At 52.0% G+C, this 21,850-nt stretch overlaps 1 protein-coding gene across 2 annotated transcripts in view; it reads left to right on the forward strand.

The window, feature by feature from the left end:
• Positions 1-20,724, forward strand: part of TNS1 (tensin 1) — a 225,574-nt gene extending 204,850 nt beyond the window's left edge. For both annotated transcript variants that reach the window (XM_038760090.1, XM_038760131.1), the window contains 9 exons: positions 2,571-2,657; positions 3,490-3,621; positions 4,416-4,508; positions 6,542-6,619; positions 9,743-9,814; positions 10,531-10,699; positions 12,924-12,992; positions 14,229-14,276; positions 20,504-20,724. In XM_038760090.1, coding sequence (XP_038616018.1) covers positions 2,571-2,657; positions 3,490-3,621; positions 4,416-4,508; positions 6,542-6,619; positions 9,743-9,814; positions 10,531-10,699; positions 12,924-12,992; positions 14,229-14,276; positions 20,504-20,648 — 893 coding nt within the window. In that variant the 3' untranslated portion in view covers positions 20,649-20,724. The remainder of the gene's footprint in view (positions 1-2,570; positions 2,658-3,489; positions 3,622-4,415; positions 4,509-6,541; positions 6,620-9,742; positions 9,815-10,530; positions 10,700-12,923; positions 12,993-14,228; positions 14,277-20,503) is intronic.
• The last annotated feature ends 1,126 nt before the right edge of the window (positions 20,725-21,850 follow it).

Raw genomic sequence — 21,850 nt, forward strand, 5'->3', positions numbered from 1 at the left:
GGAGATTAAGACTGTGAACCCCATGTAGGGCAGGGACTGTGCCTGACCTGGTTAGCTTGTATCCACCCTAGTGCTTAGAGCAGTGCTTGACACATAGTAAGCGCTTAACAAATACCATCATCATCATCGTCATTCTCCAAGTTCTCCGTATGAGGTCATCAGTCCCTGTCTCTGTCCCAGCCTGAATTCTCCAAGTTCTCCAAGTCAGGTATTAATTCTGCACACAGTAAGCATTCAATAAATACGATTGAATGAATTAAATCTTATTTATTATTATTATTATTATTATTATTAATAATAATTATGGTATTTGTCAAGCACTTACTATATGCCACGCACTGTTCTAAGCACTGGGGTAGATACAAGGTCATCAGGTTGTCCCACTTGGGGCTCACAGTCTCAATCCCCATTTTATAGATGAGGTAACTGAAGCACAGAGAAGTTAAGTGGCTTGCCCAAGGTCACCCAGCAGACAGGTGGCAGAGCCAGAATTAGAACCCACGACCTCTGATTTCCAAGCCTGGACTCTTTCCACTAAGTCACGCTGAGCGCTTACCGGGTGCAGAGCACTGTACTAAGCACTTGGGAGAGTACAATAGAACAATAAACATTCTCTGCCCACAACCGGTGTGCAGTCTAGAAGAGGGGGAGACGGACATTAATATTTAAAAAAATGACAGGTTTTTGGCCCCGCCCCAAGTCCCAGCCTCAATTCTCCAGTTTCTCCTTGTCAGGTATTCATTCATTCATTCAGTCGTACTTATTGAGAGCTTACCCTGTGCAGAGCACTGTACTAAGCACTTGGGAGAGTACGATACAACAATAAATGGTCACGTTCTCTGAACACAACGAGTTTACAGTCTAGAGGGGGAGAGACAGACATTAATATAAAAAAATGAATTACAGGTATTTGTCCCCTTGCCCCATTCATAACTCCACCCCTGGTCCCTGCCCGAATTCTTCAAATTCTCTATGTCAGGTCATCCACCCCAGCCCCGCCTGGTTTCTCCAAACTCTCTTTGTCTGTGTAGTGGATTGAGCCTGTTGGCAAGCCTATGTTAAGTAATGATGATGACGAGAATAACATTAATAATCATTAGAAAAGCATCTGGGAACCAGTCAATCAATGGTGTTCGTTGAGCATTTACCATGTGCATGGCACTGCACTAAGCATTTAGGAGAGTACAGTATAACAGAGTTGGTAGTTATGTTTTCTGCCCACAATGATCTTACAGTCTAGAGGAGGAGACAGACAGCAGAGTGGCTCAGTGGACAGAGCTCGGCCCTTGGAGTCAGAAGGACCCGGGTTCTGATCCTGCCTCCGCCACATTTCTGCTGGGTGACCTTGGGCAAGTCACTTCACTTCTCTAAGCCTCAGTTACCTCATCTTTAAAATGGGGATTAAGAGTGTGAGCCCCATGTGGGACAGGAACTGTAGCCAACCTGATTAACTTGTATCTACCTCAGTGCTTGGCACAAAGTAAGCGCTTTACAAGTGCATGTTGTCTGTCTCCCCCTTCTAGACTGTGAGCCCGTTGTTGGGTAGGGACAGTCTCTATATGTTGCCAACTTGTACTTCCCAAGTGCTTAGTACAGTGTTCTGCACACAGTAAGCACTCAATAAATACAATTGAGTGAATGAATGAATTAATATTATTATTCATTATTTTATTGATTAATATGTGAAATATGTGCTGTGTGCCAAGTATGTTTAGCACTGGGATGGGTAATAATAATAATGATAATAATAATTCTGGTATTTGTTAAGCACTTATTATGCTCCAGGCACTGTACTAAGCACTGGGGTGGATACAAGCAAATTGGGTTGGACACAGTCTCTGTTCCACATGGGGCTCACAGTCTTAATCAGGTCAGACCCAGGCTCACAGCCTAAGCGGGAGAGAGAACAGGGATTTATCAGACCTAGAAGGGACAGCTGAGGGGTTTATTGATTGAGCCTGGAGAAGACCGAGGGGATTGAATAACAGGCTTCAAGGCTGTTGTGAGCAGGAGAACAAGAGATGCTGCAGCAAGAGAGATTTGGGTTAGATAACAGAAAGGACTTCCTGACCACAGCAGGTGTGGCATGCAGGAATGAGGACAGCAGGGGAGGGGAAGCTTCTTGTTTTTGGAGAAGAAGAGGCCAGCCAAGACTTCTCAACCAGGCAGTGGTATTCACTGAGCACTTCCTGGGTGCAGAGCATTGTAGTAAGCGCTTGGGAGAGTACAGTCCAACAGAGTTGGTGGACACATTCCCTACCCACAACGAGCTCACAATCCAGAGGGACTTCAGCTCTGGACTGTGAGGGACTTCAGCTCTGGACTTCAGCTTTTAGACTGTGAGCCCACTGTTGGGTAGGGACTGTCTCTATATGTTGCCAACTTGTACTTCCCAAGCACTTAGTACAGTGCTCTGCACACAGTAAGCGCTCAATAAATACGATTGATGATGATGATGATGATGGGGTGGTTGAAGGCTGGGGGGTGGTTCAGATGACCTGTCCTGATCTTGTGTTTCTTGGAGCAGGTCAGAGGCCTGACTAACCGCTTCTGTCTTTTGGCCCCCTCAGACAGCAGTCCTGAGACCCGGGCCCACGTCAAGTTTGTCCAGGACACCTCCAAGTATTGGTACAAGCCTGAGATCACCAGGGAGCAGGGTGAGTGGTGGCCCCAGTGGGGGTCATCTGAGCCATCCACCTGCCTCCGGGTGGGGCCACCTCCCTCGCCTTCACCAGGGACCGGGTTGGTTGGGGCCTATCCAGGATCCACCGGGACAGTTGGGACCTAGAACGTACCCAAAATCCAGTGGGATTGTTGGGGCCAAGAACATACTCAGAAGCCACTGGGACGGTTGGGGCCTAGAACATACCTAGAGGCCACTGGGACAGTTGGGACTTAGAACATACCTAGAAGCCACCATGATGGTTGGGGCCTAGAATGTATCCCGAATCCACCAGGATGACTGGGGCGTAGAACGTGCTCGGAAGCCAAGCTTTCTTCATTTCCCTGGCCTCTCTCCATCTCTCTGTGGAAGCATTTCACAGATACATCACCCTTGCTGCCTTCTCACCCGCTGGAGCCAGTGGGATTCAGAGCTGGGGTGGCACGGACGAGCTGGGGTGGCACGGACTTCCCGACACCGAACAGGAAGAGCCGAGGGAAGGAGGGAGAGAGAACTGTGGGGGCTCTTTCCTAGAGATCACTCAGTCCCAGGAGAGACCAGCTCCCACCCGAGTCGACCTGAAGTTGGGGGTTGAAGCAGCCAACCTGTTTGGGTTCACCCATTTCACAGATGGGGGAAACTAGGGAAGGGATTGGGTTCTGCGTTCCCTAGAAGGACGGGGGAAGGAGTGGAAGTCAGGCCCAGGAGCCCTGACTCCTAATCTCCCCCTTCCCCCCCCCCCCCCCCCCCCACGGGTCTCCTGAGGCCAGAAGGTGGGCTGGGGGTCGCTGACACACCGCTTCTTGGCTTCCTGGTCTTCCCTGCAGCCATCACGCTCCTCAAGGACCAGGAGCCTGGCGCCTTCATCATCCGTGACAGCCACTCCTTCCGAGGGGCCTATGGGCTAGCGGTCAAGGTGGCCTCCCCTCCGCCCACTGTCCTCCAACAGAGCAAGAAAGGTAACCCGCCCCCAGAGAGGTTCACAGCCCCCTGCATGCCAGCCCCTTATCCTGCCCCCGATGGCTTGCGGAAGGGTGCAGGGAGAGGGAAGCTTGGAGATTCGAGAAATCTGAGAGGAGATGGCCTCAGCCTTGAGCCCTGAAGATGGGAAGAAAGAGGGAGAGAAGGAGAGGGAGCAGAGGGGAGTGGAAGGGGAGAGGAAGGGAGTGGAAGAGAGAGGGGAAAACATAAAGGGAAGGAGGGGGCAAGAGAGAGAGAGGAGGCAAGAGAGGGGAAGAAAAGGGGAGAGGATGGGAGGGAGAGAAGGAAAGCGGGGAGAGAGAGGCAGAAAGGGAAAGAAGGAGAGGGAGAAAGGGAGCAGGGAGAGAGGTGGGAGAGAGAGGGAGGGAGGGATAGAGAAAGTGGGGAGAGGGAGGGAGAGAGGGATAGAGAAAGTGGGGAGAGGAAAGGAGGGAGAGATGGAGGAAGGGAAGGAAAGGGAGAGAGAGGGAAGGAGGAGGGGGGAGAGAGGGAGAGAGAGGGAGAGGGAGACAAAAGGAGGGGGAGAGTGGTGGGAGAGGGAGGGATAGAGTGGGGAGAGGTGGGGGGAGAGGAATGAAGGGAAAGACAGAGGGAGGAAGGGAAAAAGAGAGGGAGGGAAGAAGGGAAAGAGGGAGAGAGGGAAGGAAAAGGAGAGAGGGATGGGGAGAGAGGGATAGAGAGTGAGAGAGGGAGAGCAGGAAGGAGGGCAGAGGGAGGGCTGGGTGTGTGGTGCCAGGAGACGGCCCATTGTCCCGTGCGCTTCCTTCCACAGGAGACCTCGCCAACGAGTTAGTGCGTCACTTCCTGATCGAGACCGGGCCCCGGGGTGTGAAGCTCAAGGGCTGCCCCAATGAGCCAAACTTTGGTACGTACTCCCGGCCGGATCTGGCTGCTGGCAGTCTATCCTCCATCCCTCCTGCTGCAGATCCCTCCCGCTCCTCCCAGTCCCAAGGCCCGCACTGGTCTCCCATGCTCCAAGCCAAGCCTTGGCCCGGAGTCAGGTCCTCTGAGGGGCTGTGTTCTGTTAATCAGTCCATTGACCGATGCTATTTATTGAGTGCTTACTGTGTGCAGAGCTCCTTATTAAGCACTTGGGAGAGTAATAATAGTCTTCTAGACTGTGAACCTGTTGTTGGGTAGGGACCGTCTCTATATGTTGCCAACTTGTACTTCCCAAGTGCTTAGTACAGTGCTCTGCACACAGTAAGCACTCAATAAATACGATTGAATGAGTGAATGAATGAATAATATTAACAGTACAATACAACAGAGTCAGTAGACATGATCCCTGCCCACAGGAAGTTTTTGGTCTAGAGGGGGAGACCGACATTAATATAGGTACATGAATTAGTGATCTGGACGTAAATCCTATCGGATTGAGGGTAGGGTGAATATCAAGTGCTTGAAGGGGACAGAATCAAATGCCAAGACAATGTGGGAGGGAATGCTTTAATAATGATAATTATGGTATTTGTTAAGCACTTACCATGTGCCAGACACTGTGCTAAGCACTGGGGTAGATACAAGGAAATCAGGTTGGACACAGTACCTGTCCCACGTGGGGCTGACAGTCTCAATCCTCATTTTACAGATGAGGAAACTGAGGCCCAGAGAAGTAAAGTGACTTGCCCAAGGTCACACAGCAGACAAGTAGCAGAGCTGGGACTAGAACCCATGACCTTCTGACTCCCAGGCCTGTGTTCTATCCACTATGCCATACTGCTCCTCACTTTGACAGGGAAGCAAGAGCTTAATTGGGGAAGGTCTCTTGGAGGAGCTGGAGAGAGTGTGAGGTATTGCAGCAGCAGGCCGGATTTTAGTTAGACTTCCCTTATGGAGAGGGCTGTTGATCCCTAGCAGGTCCCAGAGGAAGCACCAGTATCTCCATCTTTGGGGCTTCGAGGATGGGTGTTTCCCTGGAGACAGTCAGTCAATCATGTTTATTGAGCACTTATTGTGCGCGCTAAGTGATTGGGAGAGTACAATACAAAAACATAGCAGACATTCCCTGCCCACAGCGAGCTTACAGTTTAAGGTCATGGGGAGGGATGTCTTAAGTTCTGGGGGTCCCCATGGCCTTATTCTGGGCTGCTGGTCCCCCTGCCCAGAACAGCCCCACGAAATTAGCCCAGGCTGCTGGTCGCCCTGCCCAGAGTGGCCACATGAGCTCAGTCTGGGATGCTGGTCACCCTTCCCCTGTCATCCCCCCGATCTTAGTCTGGGCTGCTGGTCACCCTGACCCCTGGCATCCCCCTGATCTTATTCCGGGCTACTGGTCACCCTACCCCAGGCATCCCCAAGGGCTCAGTCCAGACTTCTGATCACCCGGCCTGGAACAGACCCCCGAGCTCAGCCCAAACTGTCAGATCATCCCACCCCCAGCATCCTCACGGACTCAGCCCAGACTGCCAGTCACTCTGTCCCGGTGGCCCTAGAGGATCAGTCTGGGCTTCTGTTCACACTGCCCCTGGCATCCCTGTAACCTCAGTCCGGGCTGCTGGTCATCCTGCCCCAGGCATCCTCATGGGCTAAGCCAGGGTTACTGGTCACTCTGCCCCAGGCTTCCCCATGGGCTATTGGACCCTGCCCCTGGCATCCCCATAATCTCAGTCCAGGTTGCTGTTCACCTTTCCCCAAGCGTCCCATGGGCTCAGCCTGGACTTCTGATCACCCTAACCGGAGCAGGCCAACAAGCGTAGTCCAAGCTGTCAGATCATCCTGCACCTGGCATCTCCGTGGGCTCACCCTGGACTGCCGCTCACCCTGTCTCGGTGTCCCTAGAAGCTCAGTATGGGCTGCTGGTCACCCTGTCCTGGTCATCTCCCAGGGCTGGGCATCCCCAGAGGCTCAGCTCGGGCTGCCAGGAGATGGCTGGATGGCCGATCTCTGTCTCCACAGGGAGTCTGTCTGCGTTGGTATACCAGCACTCTGTCATCCCACTGGCCCTGCCCTGCAAACTCGTCATCCCGGAGAGAGGTAGGAGACCGGCAAGTGAGAGAGAGAGAGAGAGAGAGAGAGAGAGAGAGAGTGTGTGTGTGTGTGTGCATGTGTGTGTGTGTGCATGTGTGTGTGTGTGTGTGTGCACGCGCGCGTGCGCTTGCGCCCGGGGAGGGAGGACCACCCTGGGGTTGGAGTAGGGAGGGAGAGGAAAGAAGAAGGGGAGGAGAGGGATGGAAGAGAGGGATAGAAGAGGAAAGGAGAATAGGGAAAGGGGAGGAAAGAGGGAGGCAGGGGAGGCCTGAGGTGGGGATGGACCCTGGCAAGAATCCCAATGTGCCCTTTGGAAAGAGGAAAGAATGCAGACTTATCTCAAGTCCCAACTCCACAGTCTTGCCAAAGACTTTCCGAGCGGATGTGACTGCAGGAATTCGGGGGTGGGGGGGTTGGACAATCCAGGCTTAGACCCCACCTACATTCCCCACAGCTCACCTCCCTCTCCTCCTCTCCCAGGCTGAGAGCCCCTAGAGCCCCCGTGGAGAGTTTCCCCGGGAAAAGTGAAGCTGAAAGGCGAGGCAGAATGTGGTCCAGGAATTTCAGACCCACCACCCATTTTCCTTTGAGCCCATCTTGTTCTTTCAATCCTTGGGCCTTTTTTGTATGTGGAGCTAGCAGACAAAATGGTGGTGGTGAGAGGGAGCCCCAGCTGGGCTTGGGGGAGCCCTGATAGCTGGAACATGGAAGATCAGCTTGCGTCCCCTGTTTCTGATTTCAGAGCACAGGCTTGGGAGTCAGGGGTCTTGGGTTCCAATCCCGGCTCCACCATTTGTCAGCTGTGTGACTTTGGGCAAGTCACTTCACTTCTCTGTGCCTGTTAACCTTCTCTGTAAAATGGGGATTAAGACTGTGAGCCCCACGGGGGACAACCAGATTTCTTGTATATACTCTAGTGCTTAGAACAGTGCTTGGCATATAGTAAGCTCTTAAGAAATACCATTATTATTATTATTATTATCATTCAGCACATACGCTATTCTGTGAGCCCATTGTAGGCAGGGATTGTCTCTCTTTGTTGCCGGATTGTGCTTTCCAGTGCTTAGCACAATGCTCTGCTCACAGTAAGCACTCAATAAATGATAATAATAATAATAATAATAATAATAATAATAATGGCATTTGTTAAAGCGCTTACTATGTGCCAAGCACTGTTCTAAGCACTGGGGTAGATAGAAGGTGATCAGGTTGTCCCACGTGGGGCTCACAATATTAATCCCCGTTTTACAGATGAAGGAACTGAGGCACAGAGAAGTTAAATGACTTGCCCAAAGTCACACAGCTGACAAGTGACAGAGCCGAGATTAGAACCGGAAATATGAATATGAATGAATGAATGAATGCAATCCCAGTCCTCACTTCACCCTATGGGTCAAGGGAGATGCAGTGTGGCCTAGTGGATAGGCCCTGGGCCTGGTTGTCGGAAAGACCTGGGTTCTAATCCCAGTTCCACCACCTATCTGCTCTGTCACTGTGGGCAAATCACTTATCTTCTCTGGGCCAGTTACTCATCTGTAAAATGGGGATTGAGATTGTGAGCCCCATGTGGGACACGGACTGTGTCCCACCTGATTAGCTTGGATCTGCCCCAGCACTTACTACAATGTCCGGCACATAGCGGGCACTTGACAAATACAATTTAAAAAGAAAAGGTTGGGGGTGGGAAGGAGCCTCAGCTGAGAGACTGTCTGGTAGGGGTGGGAGGGGGCAGTACTGGAGCAGGAAGCCCTGGAAGGAGGAGGAGGAAGAAGAGGAGAAAGAGGAGGAGGAGGAATTAGAGGAAGAGGAGGCCTGGAAACTTTTTCCCAGAATGTTGTTAACTCTGGAGAAACAGAGACAGAGAGATGGAGTGAGAGAGACAGCGTGAGATAGACAGAAAGCAGAAGCCAGCGAGACAGAGTGGGAGAAACAGAGACAGAATAAGAGGGGACCAAGCGATAAAGCCAGATGGTGAGAGAGACAGAGTGAAAGAAGCAGAGATAAAGAGAAAGACACAGAGAGAGAATGAGAGAGACAGAGGGAGTTACAGACAGAGAAGGAGATGGTGAGAGAAACAGGAGACAGCGAGAAAAACAGTCAGAAAGAGAGACCATGAAGGAGATGAGAGAGGAAGTGAGAGGTAGAGTGAGAGAGATACAGAGTGGGAGACAGAGTGAAAAAGACCCATGGAGAGAGGGACATGAGAGGGAGACAGTGAGAGAATAAAAGAAAGAATTAGGGACAAAGACAGAAACAGAGCAATATAGAGACAGAGAAAGAAACGGAGAGAGAAAGAGAGATTCTTGTGCCTGGGGATTTTAGGAGCAGTCGTGCCCAGTGGCAGGGGAATAGACAGAATGACCTCCGGTCAGCAGCAGACATTAGGTGGGGTTCGTGCTGCTTAAAGAACGGGGCCTGATTCTCTGCTTTGGAATTCCGACAAATGGGAATCAGGTCAATGGAATCTGCATCTGGCAAGTCTGGCTCATGGCCAGTGAGAGGCCTGGCCTGTGAGTCATCTGACCTGTGAGTCACCTGGCCTGTGAGTCACCCGACCTGTGACCCCTCAGTCTGTGAGCTCTCAGGCTATGAATCCTCAGTCTCTGAATCCTCAGTCTGTGAGTCCTCAGTCTGTGATTCCCTCAGACTGCGAGCCACCTGGCCTGCCACCCGCCTGGCCAGTGAGCTCACAGTCTGTGAGCCCTCAGTCTGTGAACCACCTGATCTGTGACCTTCCCCAGGGCGGGGAGCTCTCAAATCACCCTCAGACCAGCCCTCAGACCAACAGATGCACACCTAGATCACCCCGATAACTGACCAACGCCAACGGTCATTCATTTGACCGTATTTATTGAGCGCTTACTGTGTGCAGAGCACTGAACTAGGCGCTTGGGAAAGTACAGTATAGCAAATAGAGAGAGGCAATCCCTTTCCACAATGGGCTCACAGGCTAGAAAACGCCAACGGTCAACGTGTCCCGTTTTTGGTGCCTGCCGTCCGGCTGTCAGTGACTTGGCCATCTCTGATGGGGAAGCCAGAGGGATCAGAGGGAAGGAGGAAGGAGGTCTGAGGGTTCCGGGGGGCCCTGGCTCCATCTCTCTCCCTCTGAACCTGCTGTCTCTACCTCAGATCCCACGGATGAAACAAGAGAGAACTCCCTGCCGGCCAGCTCCGCCCCCGACCTGCTGAAGCAAGGGGCGGGTGAGTATCGAGTCCTGGACCTGACCCTGACCCGGGGGGAACCCAGCGGCTCTGGCACCCCCCCAGTCCCATTTCCAAGCTTCCCCACTCCCTGACAAGAGGGGCAGAGCTTCCAGAGCAGAAGTGGGGACATCTTTCCAAAGTTGGGGTTCCTTTGGAGAGTCTTCCAGCCATCCATCAATCGATGGTATTGAGTGGCTTTCTGGGTGAAGATGTTTGGCAAGGTACATTGCAATAGAATTGGTAGACACGATCCTTACCCTCAAAGAGCTTTTAGTCTGCTATGTGCAGAGCGCTGTACTGAGCGCTTGGGAGAGTCCAGTAGAGTTAGTAGAAACAATCCCTGCCATCAGGAAGCTCCCAGACTGGTGGTGTTGCCTGGTATCCCCCAGCCACCTTCTCAGCCATGACCCCCCTCTCCAACGCAGTTGAGCTGGCGATTTCATTCAATCGAATTGAGCACTTACTACATGCAAAGCACCATATGAAGCACTAGGGAGAGTCCAGTAAAACAATGGACACCTTTCCCACCCACAATGAGCTTCCAGTCTAGAGGGATGAGCTTACAGTCATGAAGTGGAGAGTGACACCCTGAGCCGAAAGGAATCACCGACTCAGGCCAGGGGTGGTCTGAGAACCCCCAGGAGAGCCGGGCTGGGGTCAGCCTCCCTCCCGGCTTCCCCACCGACCTTTGACCTTGACCCACTACTTCCCAGCCTGCAATGTCGTCTTCATCAACTCCGTGGACATGGAGTCTCTGACTGGGCCCCAGGCCATCTCCAAGGCCGCCTCGGAGACCCTGGCCACCAACCCCGCTCCTGCCGCCACCATCGTCCACTTCAAAGTGTCTGCCCAGGGGATCACGCTGACCGACAACCAGAGGAAGTAAGGACCCCCTCCCCTCCCCCTTCCTCCTCTCCCCACCCACTGACCCCTATGGCCCCACCCTGCCCCTCTACCATAATAATAATAATAATAATGATGGATTTTGTTAAGTGCTTACTATGTGCCAAACACTGTTCTAAGCGCTGGGGGAGATACAAGGTCATCAGGTTGTCCCCTGTGTGGCTCACAGTCTTCATCCCCATTTTACAGATGAGGGAACTGAGGCCCAGAAAAGCAAAGTGACTTGCCCAAAGTCACATAGCAGACAAGTGGCAGAGTCGGGAAAAAAACCCATGACCTCTGACTCCCAAGCCCATGCTCTTTCCATTCATTCAGTCAGTCGTATTTATTGAGTGCTTACTGTGTGCAGAGCACTGTACTAAGTTGAGCCATGCTCTGCCTGTCATCCCTCCCTCATTGGCCACCACCTCCTGCATGAGAAGCAGCGTGGCTCAGTGGAAAGTGCCCGGGCTTGGGAGTCAGAGGTCGTGGGTTCTAATCCCGGCTCTGCCACTTATCAGCTGTGTGACTTTGGGCAAGTCACTTCACTTCTCTGTGCCTCAGTTCCCTCATCTGGAAAATGTGGATTAAAGACTGTGAGCCCCACATGGGACAACCTGATTACCTTGTATCTCCCCCAGTGGTTAGAGCAGTTCTTGGCACATAGTAAGCGCTTAACAAATACCAAAATTATTATTATTATTATTATTATTATTATTATTATTATTATTATCTCGACGGCCCTCTGACCTCAGCCGAGCCCACCTTACTGAGAGGTTATCGCTTACTAGTAATGATAATAACAATAATAATGAGGGTATTTGTTAAGCGCTTACTATGTGCAAAGCACTGTTCTAAGCGCTGGGGAGGTTACAAGGTGATCAGGTTGTCCCATGGGGGGGCTAACAATTTTAATCCCCATTTTACAGAGGAGGTAACTGAGGCACAGAGAAGTGAAGTGACTTGCCCAAAGTCACACACCTGACAGTTGGCGGAGCCGGGATTTGAACCCATGACCTCTGACTCCAAAGCCCGGGCTCTTTCCACTTAGCCACGCTGCTTCTCCAGCCACGCTGCTTACTTCGTGCAAGGCAGGCTGCCCCGAGCCTCTCCAGATGAGAAGCCCCCAGCCCCTGCCCCGGGAGATGCTCCCTGGCCCAGGGGAACACATGGGCCTGGGGGGGTCCTTCTGACCTGGGTTCTAATGCTGCTTCTGCCACTCATCTGAAGGTTGACCTTGGGCAAGTCACTTCACAGAGAAGTGAATTCTTTGTGCCTCAGTTACCTCATCTGTCAAATGGGGATTAAGACCGTGAATCCCATGTGGGACAGGGACTAAGTCCAACCTGATTGACGGTATCTACCCCAGTGCTTAGAACATAGTAAGTGCTTAACAAATACTCCCAGCACTTAGAACATAGTAAGTGCTTAACAAGTACCATCCTCCATTTCCTTGGGCAGAGATCCCCCCTCTGCCAGATCCGAGTTTACCTTGGGGGCCGGGCTACCTGGAGCGGGGTTTTTTCGGTGCAACCTTGATGGGTGGGGGTTGGTCGGCAGAGCTGCCTGCTCATGGTCTGTCGGCCCACCAAGACCCCAGGAGCCTAATTCATTCATTCATTCATTCATTCATTCAATCGTATTTATTGAATTCTTACTTTGTGCAGAGCACTGGACTAAGTGCTTGGAAAGTACAATTTGGCAACAGATAGAGATAGTCCCTACCCAACAACGGGCCCACAGTGGAGAAGGGGGAGATAGACAACAAAACAAAACAAGTAGACAGGTGTCAATATCATCAGAAAAGATAAATAGAATTATAGCTCTATAAACATTATTAATAAAATAAATAGTGTAATAAATATGTACAAATATAGACAAGTGCTGTGGGGAGGGGAAGGGGGTAGGGCAGAGGGGGGGAGTGGGAGCAATGGGGAGGGGAGGAGGAGCAGAGGAAATGGGGGGGCTCAGTCTGGGAAGGCCTCCTGGAGGAGGTGAGCTCTCAGTAGGACTTTGAAGGGAGAAAGAGAGCTAGTTTGGCAGATGTGTAGAGGGAGGGCATCCTTCTCTTGGGCCCGGGGGCCGTCAGCCCGAAGCCTGATGAGACGGTGGGTCGGGGGGCTAGGGAGGGTGGCAGAGGGTGGGATGGACAGGGGGCCCAGAGCCATGGCCCTGGGTGGGGGAAAGGACTAAATCTGACTCTTCTTCCATGATCCTGTTACAGGCTCTTCTTCCGGAGGCACTATCCCCTCAGCTCCATCACCTTCTGTGACCTGGACCCTCAGGATCGGAAGTAAGTCTTTACCTGGCTCTGCTCTGAGGGTGTGTGTGTGTGTGTGAGAGAGAGAGAGAGGGAGAGGGAGGGAGGGAGGGGGAGAGAGAGAGAGAGAGAGAGAGAGAGAGAGAGAGAGAGAGAGAGAGAGAGAGAGAGAGAGAGGAGAGAGAGAGAAGAGAGAGAGAGAGAGAGAGAGAGAGAGAGAGAGAGAGAGAGAGAGAGTGCCATGTCCCTGTGGGAGTATGGCAGACAAGCCTGGGCATTTGGCATCTCCCCCTCTCCCCCACCCCTGAAAAGAGGGGTAATGAGGGGGTGCGGAAGGAGTCCCCCCACAACCCCCTGTCAGTCAGTCAATCGTATTTACTGAACACTTTCTGGGTGCAGAGCACTGTCCTAAGCACTTGGGGGAGTACACTAGAACAGACACATTCCTTGCCCACAAGGAGCTTACAGTCTAGAGAGGGAGACAGACATTAATAGAAATGAATAAATTACAGATATGGACCTAAGTGGTGTGGAGCTGGGAGGGGGGATGAATAAAGGGTACATGTCAGGGTGACGCAGAAGGGAGTGGGAGAAGAAGTAATAATAATAATAATAATGATGATGATAGCATTTATTAAGCGCTTACTATGTGCAAAGCACTGTTCTAAGCGCTGGGGAGGTTACAAACTGATCAGGTTGTCCCACTGGGGGCACACAGTCTTAATCCCCATTTTACAGATGAGGTAATTGAGGCACAGAGAAGTAAAGTGACTTGCCCAAAGTCACACAGCTGACATGTGGCAGAGCCGGGATTTGAACCCATGACCTCTGACTCCAAAGCCCAGGCTGTTTCCACTGAGCCATGCTGCTTCTCTAAGCCCTTGGGAAGTAAGGAGGGTTTAGTTAGGGGAGGTCTCCTGGAGGAGATTGATTCATTCAGTTGTATTTATTGAGCGTTTACTGTGTGCAGAGCACTGTACTAAGTGCTTGGAAGTGTACAATACAACAATTAACTGACACATTTTCTGTCCACGACGAGTTTACAGTCTAGAGACAAGCTTACAGTCTAGAGGTGTGTGCCTCCAATAAGGCTTTGAAGGAGGGGAGATTGGTTGTCTGTCGGATTTGAGGAGCGTGGGCATTCGGGACAGAGGCAGAAAGTGGGCGAGGGGTCGGTGCTGAAATTGGTTAGATGGAGGTCCAGTGAGAAGGTTGGCCCAGCAGGGCCAGTGGTCAGAAGGCTCAAGGTCATCTCATCTCCTCCCTCAGGTGGACTAAAGCGGAAGGCTGCGACATTGGTAGTGGTATGTCTGCCAAGTAAGTCCTCCTCCCCCTCTCCCTCCTCCTCCTCTCCCTCCTCCCTGCCCTCCCTCCTCCTCTTCCTCGTCTCACCCCCCACCCCATTGAGGGATCAGTCCCTGGACAAGGGACCCCTTCCATCCTGTAGCCAAGCATTCTCCTCCAAACTGAGCTGAGGGTGGAAGCCCCTGAGCAACTTCCTCCCAGAGTCCTCAGGGGCTCATCCGGTCTAGCTCCCTGTCTCCAGGTAGGGGGCTGTCATAATAATAATAATAATAATAATCATAATAATAATAATAATAATAATAATAATAATAATAGCATTTGTTAAGCGCTTACTATGTGCAAAGCACTGTTCTAAGCGCTTGGGGGATACAAAGTAATCAGGTTGTCCCACATGGAGCTCACAGTCTTCACCCCCATTTTACAGATGAGGGAACTGAGGCCCAGAGAAGTTAAGTGACTTGCCCAAGGTCACACAGCTGATCCCTCCAGGGCAGGATGGGGGGAAGATGGGATGGTTCTGGGTCCCCCTGGAGACCCTCCCCCTCCTTCCAGGCAGCCGTGCACAGGAAGGGGCATGTTTGGGTGTCCCAAGGCAGGGTCATGGGGTCACTCAGTGGTCTGTCCCCTACGGTCAGTAGACAGTAATAATAATAATAATAATAATAATAATGGCATTTATTAAGCACTTACTATGTGCAAAGCACTGTTCTAAGCTCTGGGAAGGTTACAGGGTGATCAGGTTGTCCCATGGGCGGCTCACAGTCTGAATCCCCATTTTACAGATGAGGTACTGAGGCACAGAGAAGTTAAGTGACTTGCCCAAAGTCACACAGCTGACAATTGGCAGAGCCAGGGGTTTGAACCCATGACCTCTGACTTCAAAGCCTGGGCTCTTTCCACTGAGCCATGCTGCTTCTCTCCCCTGTAAATGGGTGTTGTGGGAAAGGGGCACTGCATTGGGGGGTTGGGGAGGATTGGAGGAGGCAAGAAAATTAGAGCCAGGACCCCCATTCCTCCCCACCCCTCCTGAGGCAGGGCGGATTGGAGGGAAGATAAAAAAATTTGACCACTGTTGACCTTGGCTAGAGCCTGGCTGGTTGGGGGAGGTGGGGTGGAAGTGAACATCAAGGGGCATCAATAGCATCAATATAATTAAATAGAATTATACATATATAATACACATCAGAACAAGTAAAACAGGCATTAATATAGAGTTATAGATATGTACATATATACACAAGTGCTGTGGGGTAGGGAGGGGGTAATATTCATTCATTCATTTAGTCGTATTTATTGAGTGCTTACTATGTGCAGAGCACTATACTAAGCACTTGGGAAGTAATAATAATAATGATGGTATTTGTAAGCACTTACTGTGTGTCAAGCACTGTTCTAAGCTCTGGGGCAGATACATGGTATCCAGTTGTCCCACATGGGACTTACAGTCTTAATCCCCATTTTACAGATGAGGTAACTGAGGCACAGAGAAGTTAAGTGACTTGCCCAAAGTCACACAGAGAGCATGGGGCTTGCAGTCTCAATCCCCATTTTCCAGATGAGGTCACTGAGGCCCAAAGAAGTGAAATGACTTGCTCAAGGTCACACAGCAGACAAGTGGAGAAGCCAGAATTAGAACCCATGATCTCTGACATCCAGGCCCAGGCTCTATCCACTATAGCAGTGTGGAGGAGAGCTTGAGAAGGGTGGATCTGGGTGGGTGTTGGGCTACTATCATGAACAGGGAACTTGTCCGCTAATTCTCTGTTGTATTGTCCTCTCCCAAGCACTTAGTACAGTGCTCTGCACATAGTAAGCATTCAGTAAATACCATTGATTGATTTATCGTCAGTCACCAAATCTTCACTGAGCTCCCAGGTTTTTTATTTATTTATTTATTTATTTTTTAAGTGCTTACTATGTGCCAAGCACTGTTCTAAGCACTGGGGTAGATACAAGGTAATCAGGTTGTCCCAAGGGGGGGCTCACAATCTTCATCCCCATTTTACAGATAAGGTAACTGAGGCACAGAGAAACAAATAATGACATTTGTTAAGCACTTACTATGTGCAGAGCACTGTTCTAAGTGCTGGGGGGATACAAGGTGATCAAGTTGTCCCACGTGGGGCTCACAGTCTTAATCCCCATTTTACCGATGAGGTAACTGAGGCTCAGAGAAGTTAAATGACTTGCCCAAAGTCACACAGCTGACAAGCAGCGGAGCTGGGATTAGAACCCATGACCTCTGACTCCCAAGCCCATGTTCTTGCCACTAAGCCACGCTGTGCCTGTACTGGATAGGGGGTCCAGGGGTTATGAACCCCACCCTTGGGGAGCTTCCATCCGACTAGGGAGCTGGGAAGACCCCCCCCCCGGCCAACACCACCCCCGCTAGGACACTCCCCACCAGAGTAGCCCAGGAAAGTCAGAACATTTTTTTTCTTAAAATGGCATTTGTTTAATGCTTATTTTGTGCCCAAGCCCTATACCAAATGCTTAGGTAGATAATGCTTAATAATAATGATGGTATTTGTTAAGCACTTACTATGTACCAAGCACTGTTCTAAGTGCTGGGATAGATACAAACTAATCAGGTCAGACATAGTCCCTGCCCCACATGGAGATCACAGTCTTATCCCCATTTTACGGATGAGGTAACTGAGGCCCAGAGAATTGAAGTGACTTGGCGAAGGTCCCACAGCAGAAAGGTGGCAGAGCTGGGATAATAATAATGATGATAATGATAATAATAAAAATAATAATAATAATAATAATAATGATGATGTTGGTATTTGTTAAGCACTTACTATTGGCCAAGCACTGTTCTAATCGCTGGGGGAGATGCAAGGTCATCAGGTTGTCCCAGGTGGGGCTTACGGTCTTCATCCCCATTTTACAGATGAAGTAACTGAGGCATAGAGAAGTGAAGTGACTTGCCCAAGGTCACACAGCTGACAAGTGGCAGAGCTGGGATTCGAATCCATGACCTCTGACTCCCAAGCCTGTGCTCTTTCCACTAAGCCATGCTACTTCTCATATAAGATAAGAACCCAGATCCTCTGACTCCCAGGACCCTGCTCTTTCTACTAGGCCACACTGCTTCTCTATCCCGAGGGAGTTGAGGGGCAGAAGGAGACAGGCAGGGAAGGCTTCCTGGAGGAGACGGGCTTGAGCCGAATTGAACTTTCCAAGCGCTTAGTACAGTGCTCTGCACACAGTAAGTGCTCAATAAATATGATTGAATGAAGGAATGAATGAGCCAGGAAGGGAGGGGGCAGTCAGGGGCCCAGCGGGCGGTTTCGGACAGGTTGGGTGGAGCAGCCGGGGAGCTGAGGCTGAGGAAGTCCAGCTGCCCTCCTTCCCTGGCACCGCTAATTTTAGCCAGCCGGTCGGAGCCAGGGGGTCGGGTTGGGGGTGAGGGGGTGGGTAGGGGCTGAGGGGTGTTTAATTAGAATCCGCAGCTGTCCCCTCTCTCCCTTCCCCCTCCAATGAGCCAGGCTACCTCTTGGAAGTGTCCAGCTCACATTCTGTTCTCATACAGGCTCGTATTTATAACCTCATTGGCTCCCAATTTGGAAGTGGCGTTGCCCGACTGGGGGTGGGGAGGGGGTGGTGATAATAATAATTGTGGTATTTGTTAAGCGCTTACTATGCGCCAGGCACTCTCCTAATCACTGGGATGGATGCAAGCTTGTCGGGTTGGACCCCGTCTCAATGCCCATTTTATAGATGAGGGAACTGAGGCCCAGAGAAGTGAAGTGACTTGCCCAAGGTCACACAGCAGACAAGTGGCGGATCCGGGATTAGAACCCGTTACCTTCTGACTCCCGGGCCCGGGCTGTAGCCACTACGTCATACTGCTTGGGGGAGGCAGGTCTGGAACCCTCCTCCTCCTCCTCACCTCCAGACAGCATCTAGAGAATCCAGGTGGCCAGCAGCTGGACCCTAGGGCTTCATTCATTCAGTCAATCATATTATTTGAGCACTCACTGGGTGCAGTGCACTGTACTAAGCAATTGGGAGAGGACAAGAGAACAATAAATAGACACATTCCCTTCCCACAATGAGTTTACACTCTTGAGGGGAAATCAGACATTATTATTAATAAATAAAATGACAGATCTGGATATAAGTGGTGTGGGGCTGGGAGGGGGGGATGAATACGGGGAGCAAGGCAGGGCGACTCAGAAGGGAAGGGGAGAAGGCGAAAGCAGGGCTTAGTCAGGGAAGGCCTCTTGGAGGAGATGGGCCTTCAGTAAGGCTTTGAAGGAGGGGAGAGTCATTGTCGGCGGATATGACAGTTGGCAGCCTTAGTTCCCTCATCTGTAAAATGGGGATGAAGACTGTGAGCCCCACTTGGGACGACCTGATCACTTTGTATCCCCCCCCAGCACTTAGAACAGTGCTTTGCACATAGTAAGTGCTTACGAAATACCATCAGCATCATTATTATTATTATTATTACGAAGAGGGATGGCGTTCCGGGCCAGAGGCAGGACTGGGGCGAGAGGTCAATGGCAAGATAGATGAGTTCGAGGTAGGGCTTCTGGATTCCGGATTCCTCTTGCCCTGAGGCCTGAATCACTGGTTTCCAGTGCCAGCCCGCCCCAGAGTGGTGATCAAAGTCTGGACCATCCAGGAATGACCCCACCCCCCACCATCCTCCAACCCCAGGCCTCCTTCTCCTCCTCAGCCTTCTCAGACCAAGGGCAGGCTCGGAGGACGTCCCCCTGAGACCCTCCCTCAGCCCCCAGTTTTTCTTCTGAAAAATGGGTCCGATCACCTTCGGCCCCACCCAAAGAGTTGCCCAACTTCCATGGGACATTGGGAGGCCTGTCGTGAGAGGAAGAGCAGCCTAAGTGATTTTACTAAGCACCCGTTGGGTGCCACACACCGTGTTTAACACTTGGGAAATACAGTACAAGCATGGACTGAGAAGGAGTGTGGCCTAGCGAAAAGAACCCGGGCCCACGGGTCAGGGGACCTGGATTCAAATCCTGGCTGTCACTTGTCTGCTGTGTGACCTTGGTCAAGTCATTTCACTTCTCTGGGCCTCAGTTACTTCATCTTTAAAATGGGGATTAAGACTGTGAGTCCTATGTGGGACGGAGTCTGCGTCCGACCTGATGACCTTGTATCTATCCCAGTGCTTACAACAGTGCCTGGCACGTAGCAAGTGCTAACAAGCAGCATATAGAAATATAGAAGCAGCAGGGATTAGTGGAAGGAGCCTGGTCTTGGGAGTCAGAGGACATGGATTCTAATCCCTCCTCCACCACTTGTCTGTCGTGTGACCTTGGGGAAATCACTTACCTTCTCTGCACCTCAGTTACCTCAATTGGAAAATGGGGATGAAGACTGTGAGCCCCATGTGGGACAACCTGATTACCCTGTATCTACCCGAGTGCTTAGAACAGTGTTTGGCCTATAGTAAGCGCTTAACAAATACCATAATTATTATTAATTATCATTATTAACAAATACCATAAAAAAGAAGCACATTTCTTGCCCACAGGGGGTTTCCACTCCATAGGGGAAGACAGGCAGAAAAGTGATCTCACAACTAAATAATGGCGTGAACTGTCATAACACACACAAACACACACACACATGCACACACGCACGCACACACACACACACACACACACACACACGGAGGACATTGTAGACTAGCCCATCTAGTGAGACGAAGTTGGGGGGCTTGCACACTTTGAGGCTGTGGAGGGAGTCAGTCAATCAATCGTATTTATTGAGCACTTACTAAGCACCGGGAAAGTTAGTTGGAGAGCTGGGATTTTAGGAGGGCCTTGAAGACTGGAAAAGCTGTAGTCTTTTGGGTTTGGGGACGGAGTTGATGGGGAGGCACGTAGCCAGAGCGTTAAGCGTGAGGCCCAGTTGAGGTGGTGGGCATTAAAGCAGTGAAGTGTGCAAGCTAGGGTGCAGTGGGAGAGAGAGCTGATTGAGTTTCTTCAAGCTTATTGTTTCTGCTTCTCCTGTTTCCCTCTTGCACTTCCCCATTTCATCCCTCATTTCTCCATCTTTGCTCCCCCATCTCTTTTCCTTCAACCTTTCACCTCCCTCTACCTTTTTCCCTTCCTTTGTTCCCATTCCTCCCCCCATCTCTTCTCCACCCCCGACAACCTTCTCCCCCTTCTCTCTTCCCTCCTCTCTGCTGCCCCGCCACCCCCGGCCTGCCCGACTGCACCCCCCACCTGTCCGATCGCGTCCCCCACCCCCCACAGGCTCTTCGGCTTCGTCGCCCGGAAGCAGGGCAGCACGACCGACAACGCCTGCCACCTCTTCGCCGAGCTGGACCCCAACCAGCCGGCCGCCGCCATCGTCAACTTCGTAGCCAAGGTCATGGGCAGCGCGGGCCAGAAGCGATGAGCCCCCACCCTCCCGGGGAGCCGGGGAGAAGAAGAGGGCCCCCCCACCGCCCCCTGCCCACGACCCCCCCACCCCCCTAAAATCCCCCCCAAATCCCCTGAGTCCCGCCCGTGAACCCAGAAGGAGGACGTGGAGCTGATGTGTGAGAAGGAGCAGGATGTGCAGTGAGAAGAGAGGAAGTGCACAGGGTGACGGCGGAGAGCGACAGAGACGGAGATGGACAGGGAGAGAGAGAGAGACGGAGAGACAGGGGGACCATCACCCAGTGCCTGCCGGGGGGCCAAGACCCTGCCTCAGCCTGATGAGGACCACCGACATCCCACCCCCGCACCCTGCATTCCACCGGAGACCAGGCTTCTTTGAGACCGTGGCCTAGGAGCATCTCCTCCAGCCCTTCTCTGGGGGCCCGTTGACCGGAAGCCCAGGGTCACCACAGGAGGTCCAGGAGATGGCCATCGCCCTCAACTGAGGGCCACAAGCCCCAAGTCCCGATCCCCCTGGGAGGACTGTGTGTACATATATACATAGCCAGAGATAATATATGTTTGCCGGCATCGGACACTGTGTGGGACAGGAAGCGGAGCTAGACATGACCAGCTATATGACGTACACAGCCCGATCCCGGCCCCGGCTCCTCGGGCCCAGGGGACGAACGGCCCGGTGCCTGCTGGCACTTTGGGTCAGGCAGTGTGGCGAGGGCATCAGTCTCCTTTTCCAGGGGTCAGGACCAAGCTGCATCTGGGAATGGGGATCCTGGAAGCCAGGGGCAGGGGAGCAGGGGACGTTGGGCAGGGAGGGGGCAATGGTCTCCCCGTCCCTGCACCTTCACCCCCTCCCAGGGCCACCCTGGGGCCGGGCATTGTTTGGAGTGGGTGGTCTGGTCCCTTTCTTGGCCCTGGGCGAAGGTGGAGAGAGCAGATGTTGAGTGCCAGTCCTGCCTAGGCAACTTCCCCTCCATCCCGGAGTCCTCAGGGTTGGCTCAGGCCTGCCTGGGGGGCCAGAGAAGGGTAATTGAGGGGACCCCAGCCTGAAGCCTACTCGGAAGAGAGTAGGCCCGGTCTCTCGGTCTCCCAACCCCAGGAGACCCGGGTCCAGCCTCGCCTCGCCATTCCTCTCCCCTCCGCTGGCCGGCCACGTCCTCCCTAGCCAGGCTGTTCCTGGGTGAGGCCGATGGAGGGGCCGTAGGGTGACCCCAGACCCAT

Source organism: Tachyglossus aculeatus, chromosome 1, assembly GCF_015852505.1.
Source record: "Tachyglossus aculeatus isolate mTacAcu1 chromosome 1, mTacAcu1.pri, whole genome shotgun sequence".
Lineage (NCBI taxonomy): Eukaryota > Metazoa > Chordata > Mammalia > Monotremata > Tachyglossidae > Tachyglossus > Tachyglossus aculeatus.